The sequence below is a fragment of the Cannabis sativa genome, chromosome 1 (genome assembly GCF_029168945.1).
Source record: "Cannabis sativa cultivar Pink pepper isolate KNU-18-1 chromosome 1, ASM2916894v1, whole genome shotgun sequence".
Lineage (NCBI taxonomy): Eukaryota > Viridiplantae > Streptophyta > Magnoliopsida > Rosales > Cannabaceae > Cannabis > Cannabis sativa.
The window spans coordinates 52,882,891-52,891,403 of NC_083601.1; the positions used below are offsets into that span (position 1 = coordinate 52,882,891).

Consider the following 8,513-nt stretch of genomic DNA (forward strand, 5'->3'; position numbering starts at 1 on the left):
AATAACTATAGTGTTGTCCTCCATTGAAGATTCTCTTAAAGTGTTTTTAAAAGTAAAAATGCTAAAAATAATATAGAATAAAGATAAAATAAAATATTATATCTTTGATATATGAAAATATTTAGCACATTTTAAAAAATGCTACCATTAAAAATACTTTAATCAAATCTAAACCACTTACCAAATTTTTTGTCTAATAAAATTACCAAAACAAATAAAATCTCTTTATCTTTTTTTTTTTAAAAAAAAAAGTTAAACTCAAATAAAAATCTTATTTATTCTAATATTATTTTAAAAAATAGAATAATTTGCGGCATAAATACTTAAGTTTAAATCTCACTTACAAATAAATACTTAAATTTAATTTTTAACGCTAATAATACTTAAGTTATATTTTTGGAACTTTATAGAATTTAACCGCTAAATATTAAACTATTATATCCCGAGGTCATTTTTTTTTTTAGTATATTTGAACTAATTTTTTTAAATAATAAAAATTTAATGATTTGGACCAAACAAGAATTGTCACGTGACAATTTATTTATTTAATAAGATACCTATAGAAATTATAAAATTATAATTTAAGTATTATTATTACCGTAAAAAATTAAATTTAAATATTTATTTAAATTAAATTTAATATTTATACCGTAAATTGTTAAAAAAAAAGAATTATTAGAAAATTAAAACCGAACACAAATCCGAACATTGCTACGGTGTCGTCTAGGCAACAAACAAATAGGGGTGTTCAATAAAATTTACAAACCGCCCAACCCGAATAAACCGCCCAAACCAAACCGAATAAACCGATAAAAAATACAACCCGAAATAATACAATAAAAATCCAAACCGCCCAATGAATATATTGGGTGGTTTACAAATTATTCTAAACCGCCCAATTAACCCGAATAAACCGAATTAAACCGATTTATATATTTTTTTTATAAAAGTTATATATTATATCACATAAATTACATTTATTAGTTAAACTATTTTGTATTTAAAGTTTAAACATTTTAGTGTTTAACTTAAACTTAGACTTTATAGTTAATAGTTTTTATTGTATTTGGATATTGAAGTTAAAGTTTAAAATCTCTACCATATTTTATTACTTTTTTTATTCAATTATTTTATGTTTACTCAATTATATTTATCTTATATTAAGGTTTTTAAAATTAATTTAAACTATAGTATTTTTTAACTTGAAATATAAATAATATATTTTTATTTTTTAAAAAATCTAATTATTTGAATAGTAGAAACTAACAATAATAATTATAAAAAAAAAGTGAAGAACGGTTTGGACGGGTTAACCCGACCAAACCGACGAAATCATTGGGCGGGTTGAACTTTCTCTAATTTTTGATTGGGCGGGTTATGGTTAAATATTTGCAACCCGATATTTATATTGGGTTGATAAAAATATGCTATAACCCGACTAAACCGACCGACGTACACCCCAGCGAAAAACTGTGGCCTCTGGTCGCCTTATTTTCTTTCCTTAATATTCTTTTTAGTTTATATATTCAAAAATTATTGTCAAATAAATAAAAATTACATATTTAATGAGAAAAGTAAAATCTCTTTAAAAAAAATGAATAAGAAATGTAATTTTGGAAAACTACAAAAAAGAAAATGAGGGATTTTTTAAAAAATTAATTAGAGACAAAGAAAGAGGGAAGTGGGAAGTGGGGTCCACTTATTTGAACTGATTTTCTTTTCTTTTTGTATTTTCTCGAGAAAGTTCTCTCTCCTCAGACAGGCCTATATGATATCCTACTACGCTCCTCTTCCTCCTCTTCCTCCTCAACTCAACGGCTTTAATTTGAATATCTTTCCTTTTCCCCATTTATTTACTCATCTTAACCATTCTAATTCACTTCATTTCAACATAACACTCTTCTTCTTCTTCTTCTTTTTCGTTCAGAGTTGGTTTTTGATTCATCCATGTTGTGTTAAGGTACTCTTTCTCTCATTCTGTTACCATCAAATCCCATTTTCTAGATCCCATTCTGCATTTATGGCTTTGAATTTCAATGTGGGTCTTTAAGGGGTTTGTCTTATGTTAATACCAACAAACTTCTTCTGTTTTTTTTTTTTTTTCATAAGCAGTATCTCTTGATTTTAAGTTTATTGGATATAATTTGTGGTGGGTTTATGTCTCTAATGTGATTAATTTTTAAGGTTTTTGTATACATTTATTTATAGTAAGTAATAAATAATTAAAATTATGGTTATTAACTTACATTAACGTTGACTTATCTACAAATAGTTGTTTTGAATTTTAAGTTGAATGGGTTATGTTTTAGAATGATGTATAGTATGGTAGAAGTATGAATGAGTGTGGTTCAAGTGTAATTTTGAGTAGAGTATTGAATTTGAAACACTATATTTAGTGTTTGTTTATTGGTCACTATATGTCATGGTATTTGTTTTGTAGTATGCTAAGAAAAAAAAAACTTTTTTTCTCATTTTTGAATGATGATTTGAAATTTGATTTGAGAATATTTGGGAGTATTATTTGGGAATGTGAACTTTTGGGTAGGGTCCTCTGAATTACAACTTCTTGGTTTTTTCTTTAATGGAAAGGAGAAAGTTGCAGTCAAATAAAGAAAAAGAAAGCTTTGTTTTGTTAGTCTTGTCATGCTTCTTTTTAAGGTTATTCTAACTTGAATATGAGCCACTTTGAAAGTCATTTGTAATTATTCTTTTAAACTTATTCTATAAATATATATGTTTTATTTTAAGTATTTTGTATAAAACACTTAAGTATATTTCCAAAAGTAGTTTTGTAATTTGCATTTTTCTTTTTTGTATATTTGTTTGGTCGTGTGTATCATTAGACTCTCTATTTCAACTCTTCTAAATTTCTTTTGGTCATATTGTTTTTAGATTAATCAGTGTAATCTCATATCATTTTCATTCTGTAACAAGTTTTATTTATTTTTTTGAATAATAACAAGTTTTATTTATTTGTTATTTTCAACTTGGTCTTTTTCCACCTTATTAAAATTTATGTTTTCTACATTAAGTTAAGACCTCTCAATCCCATTTGCCCCAAACCAAATGAGTAATTTCCTTGTTTTTTTTTGAAAAGTGTATCCCAATGATAAAGACAGAAAAGTTCAAAGTGATTATGTACTTGTAAGTTGTAACATATGTTAGTTAGTGCCATCAAATGAAGTCCATATTAATCTGCTTTACCATAATATGCATCTTTTTCTTGCTTTAATTAATGCATTGAAACAAATACACTGCACATTTCTTGATCTTAGTTCTCTTTTAGCAAAAGTACTCCAATTTTGAATTTTGGTACTAGTTGTATTAAACAGTGAACTTGGGGCTCGTTTAGTATATTGTATTAGGTCGTATTGTACTATATTGAATTAGATCATATATAATACTATGTTAAATTTTAATTTATACTAAAATATTATATATTTAGGTGTCGATAAAAGTCAATACCATTTATAGTTTTACATAAAAATATTGCATAAAATATAATTCAATGTAATACTATACAATACAATATGATGTGATATGGCATTACCAAACGAACCCTCCTTGATGTTTATCAGATTATATTTTCCTTTGCAGTGAAAAGATTGAGCCAGCTCCCCTTTACATCATGGCATCTGTGAATCCATTTTTCGAAGATATGCGAACAAAATCCGAGGTTATTGATCCTCCTCAAAGTGAAGATATGCTTGATGTTGGTGAAATTCTGAATGATTCTCCACAAAATATAGGAAAGCCTAATGTAGCTGTTACAAGCAGTGTCCGCGATCTTTTGGAGTGCCCTGTTTGCTTAAATGCAATGTACCCTCCAATTCATCAGGTCTGGTTTATCCTAGAACATGTTAACAAGTGTTCATGCTCTCTTTGCATCTACGAAATCATATTAAACATAATATTTACGTGCGATTTCTTCTAAGCTTTGCAGCTCATGGTTGTTTTTCTGTGTTGCAGTGTTCAAATGGTCACACGTTATGTTCTGGTTGCAAGCCAAGAGTTCATAACCGGTGTCCCACCTGCAGGCATGAACTCGGGAACATTCGATGTCTTGCTTTAGAGAAAGTTGCTGCATCTCTTGAGCTTCCATGTAAATATCAGAGTTATGGTTGCATTGGTATATACCCTTATTACAGCAAGTTGAAGCATGAGTCTCAATGCATTTACAGACCATACAATTGCCCATATGCTGGATCAGAATGCACTATTGTTGGTGATATCCCTTCTCTTGTAGCCCATTTAAAAGATGATCACAAAGTTGATATGCATAATGGCTGCACTTTTAATCATCGCTATGTCAAATCAAACCCGCAGGAGGTTGAAAATGCAACCTGGATGTTAACGGTATTTCTCTTTTTTCCATTCTCATCTTGCTAAAACATTCATGAAATTGGTCCTCTTGTTTATCTTTCATTGTGATCTTTTCAGTTTGTTTATTCTTAAGGCTATGTTTGGAAGTGGGATTTTAGTGAGAAAAGAGAAAGGTAGGGAATATATAAGAAAAAAAGTGGAAAAAAAATAATAAATTGGAAAGAAAAATTGGATAGATAAACACTCAATTTAACAAAATTTTCCATATCAAACTTGAAAAATTGATTTAGTTTTTTTGTTGTCCCCACTTTTTTTTTCTTACATTTTCCTACTATTTTCTTTTCTCACCAAAATCTAACTTCCAACTTCTAATTTTGGACAGCCACTTGGGTCTTTAAAACCAAACACTTTGAGGCTTTTTCTTTTCTAGACTTAAGTAGGAAATGGAGTGTTTCGTTGTAAAACTCAGGGACTTTTCGTTTGTTGGGTCACTTTTAGTTCTATTTACACTGTATTTGTTTTTCATTTTGTGTACCACGGTTTTCCTGCGCCATAAGTGAGACTATAATCTATTCGGGGGAGACCTGTCAAGTGGTCTCCTTCTCCTTTTCAAAAAAAAAAAAGAACTTAGTATATTTGATATTGATTGCAGTAGAAAAGCTAATTACAAGTGAGTACTCAATACATTGCATATCCCAATTCCTCCCTTATAATTTTTCACTCAATACTACCCTCTCAAATAAAGACTCATATACCTTTATTATTTACTATAAGCTAGCACACCCTAATCCTAGGGCCTAACAAAGATTAATATTGTGCTGCTTTATTCTTCAGAGGATTGAGCCTCCACTTTTGTTTTTGTTTTTTAATCTACTTGCAGGTTTTCAGCTGTTTTGGCCAGTATTTTTGTCTGCATTTTGAAGCTTTCCAGCTCGGTACAGCTCCCGTCTACATAGCTTTCCTTCGGTTTATGGGTGATGATGTTGAGGCAAAGAGTTATAACTACAGTCTTGAAGTGGGTGGACATGGGAGGAAGATGGTATGGCAGGGGATTCCAAGAAGCATTAGGGACAGTCACCGAAAAGTTCGTGACAGTTTTGATGGTCTCATTATCCAACGAAATATGGCTCTCTCCTTCTCTGGGGGAGACCGGAAAGAGTTGAAGCTTAGGGTGACTGGTAGAATTTGGAAAGAACAGTAACTGAAATTTCTCATTTCATCTTAGTTAGTTACTAGTTAGTAGGTTAGAAACAAGTGTTTGTACTAGTCATGTGTTTTTAGAATTAAGAAGCAAACTCTCTTTGCTTCTCCTTCTCCATCTATTATGAAAATGCATGAGTGAGGAGAAGGTATTCCTTTTACATCCTCTTTATATGTTATGAGTAATGATATGTGCATACATATACATAATGATATGTACATATGATTACTCTATATATATATTATATTAATGTAGATGTTAAATTAATTGTTTTCTAGTCCAATGTATGTGTATGTGTTTCATCTTTGTGTAATGTATTTTAAACATTGAGAAGTGCTAGAACTGTGTTAATTTAATGTTATTATGCTTTTGTTTAAATGTGCAATTGGATAAAAATAAAGCCTTTTTATTACCATATAGAATCAAAATTTGTATTATTATTTATTGTTTGGGATTACCACGGTCAGAACATGGCTGGGATTTCGGGATTGCAGGTTAGACGAGTTTTTTTAGAGATTGCTAAAGTTGTAGCTCTCAAGGAAGTACTTTTGTGGTTGAAGCGTGATTTCCGAGTATTAATTTTATCGAATCTGATTGTCTGGTATTAGTACAAGCTATTAGAAATTAGAATATTTTGTCATCACTTTAGATGGTATCGTTGAGGATTGTAAACAACTTTTATTTTCTTTTAGTGATTTTTTTTTTTATATTTTGTCAAACGATCTGCTAATGGCTAGAGTGTCTCGTTTATATAGTAATTATATTTTTTCGGAGTCTAATCTTCCTTTTAATGTTGTTGACATTATTAAAGTTGAATTGATCTAAATGAATAAAATTTATAATTAAAAAAATAGACATTTTTCTTCAAATAATAATAATTAATAACAATTTCTAAACCTCCTTTATCCTCCCTACAACTAAACAAAGGATCCTAAGTCAGTTCCAAAAAAATAAAATAAAAATAACCTAATTAACTTATCCTCCTTACAATAGAGGATTCTAAGCTGAAAAAGCAAACTCTTTGACCCTAAGTTTCAAAAAAAAAAAAAATCCTAAATAATTTGTTTTTTCTAAAAAAGAGAGAATTTGCACAATGGGCATGAGTTGTTCTTAGTTAGCCATTTCATAATGCAATGTCGATGGTAAACATGAGAACATAAGGTCAACGCCACTTTTTCTTCTTTAATAAACTCGTTCAAGCACACTGAACACTCCGTCGAATCATATCTCGAAACTGACTCATGATACTTCACTTGTTTAAGTCCCATCTTTTTCTTTTGAAAAGAATAGTATAATTAATATGAAATAATAAAATTAATTAGTAATATTAATAATTAGATATACATTACTTTTACTTACATAATAATGGGTTGATAAAGCAAGATTCTCTTCTTCTTATATCTTCACTTCTAGGTCTTACCATTGCCATTCTGATAATCATTCCTATTCTGATACTAAAAAGGCAAATTTAGTTATTAAGCAAATTTATGAGAATTGTGTAGAATATCTAATTAATAATTGTGAGAATAATACAAGGGAATTTTCAATTTTTTTTAAAATTTTTTAATTATAAAAATATTTTCGTAAAATTTTAAAATTACAAAAATATAATTTGCTCAACAAAAAGTTTAAAAACAACGAAAAATTAATATAAATCAACTTAAACAATAATATAATTATAAATAAACTATAAAATAATTAAAAATCAGTTTATTATTTTTATTAAAAATATATTTTTGTAAATAAAAAAATTTAAAGTACTAAAATTATAATACTAAATTTAACTTCGACGGTTGAAATTGGTTTGAGTGAGGTTCATCAAATATAAATATATATATCTTTATATATATATATATAAATTATTAAGAATTTTATTATGATACTCATTAATTAAACATATATAAATTATATACAAATTACAGGAAACTTTCTCTAGGACTAAGATCTCTGTCTCTTGGCGTCTGCATAAATATTTCAAGGTTAATTAATTAATATCATATTAAATAATAGATAAATGTGATAAATATATGTAATTATGAATTAGTAAATAGTAAATAGTAATAGTATATTTACTTGAGATTGAGAAGAAGGATTATTTTCATTAATATAAGAATTATAAATGTAGCGACTTCTCCATCTAGCAAAACTAACAGGGCGTTTGGTATGAGGTGTTCAAAATAATTTGATTATAGGGAATATTATGAAGGAGAATATAATTATAGGGAAATGTGTAAACTCTGTTTGGCAGTGTAGGATAATATGTAATCATATTACTGTTAATTAAATTACACTGTTTGGTTGAGTATCGAAATCTTATATATTATTTTAAAAAATTAAAATAAAAAATATTTTTTTATTATATCTATTTAATGTTAATTATATATAAAAATAAAATAATTTATTAAAGGAAATATATTTATTAATTAGTAAATAATAAATTTTATTGTATTTTTTATTAATTAAAATGAATATTTCTATATATTTTATCATTATGTTATTTATTTTTGTTAGCTATGTCATTTATGTACACCATCCGCATAAAATTTATGTATAATAAATATATATGTATTATTGCTAATAATATAAAAATAACTCAGTTACAAAATAAACCGATCTCACATACTAAATATCTATATTGTAATATTTTATTTATTATAAATGATAATGTTATTGGTAATTAAATTTATTTATTAATTCAAAAATATTATTCAAATTAATATAATGGAAGGTAATAATTCAATCCTACCTTTTTTTAAGGTAAGAACATTACCCTCTTGAAGGGTAGTTATGGGGAATAACATTCCAAGACTAAACCCTTAAAACAAACAAGGTAATGTTTTACATTACCATTACCTTACTAGCATTAACCTATTCCAAACAGCCCCTAAAAGAAAAGCAAAATTAAATTAGAAAATTAATGATATAATTATTATAATGATTAATGATAATTAATTGTTATTATATTACCTCTCACCAGACTCTTCTCCAT

At 27.4% G+C, this 8,513-nt stretch overlaps 1 protein-coding gene across 1 annotated transcript; it reads left to right on the forward strand.

Moving 5' to 3' along the window:
- The first annotated feature begins 1,637 nt into the window (after positions 1 to 1,637).
- On the forward strand, positions 1,638 to 5,902 carry LOC115704805 (E3 ubiquitin-protein ligase DIS1). Its single transcript, XM_030632011.2, has 4 exons — positions 1,638 to 1,960; positions 3,598 to 3,838; positions 3,970 to 4,356; positions 5,204 to 5,902. The coding sequence occupies exons 2-4, from the start codon at positions 3,629 to 3,631 to the stop codon at positions 5,522 to 5,524; spliced, it is 918 nt and encodes a 305-aa protein (XP_030487871.1). The 5' UTR covers positions 1,638 to 1,960; positions 3,598 to 3,628; the 3' UTR covers positions 5,525 to 5,902.
- The last annotated feature ends 2,611 nt before the right edge of the window (positions 5,903 to 8,513 follow it).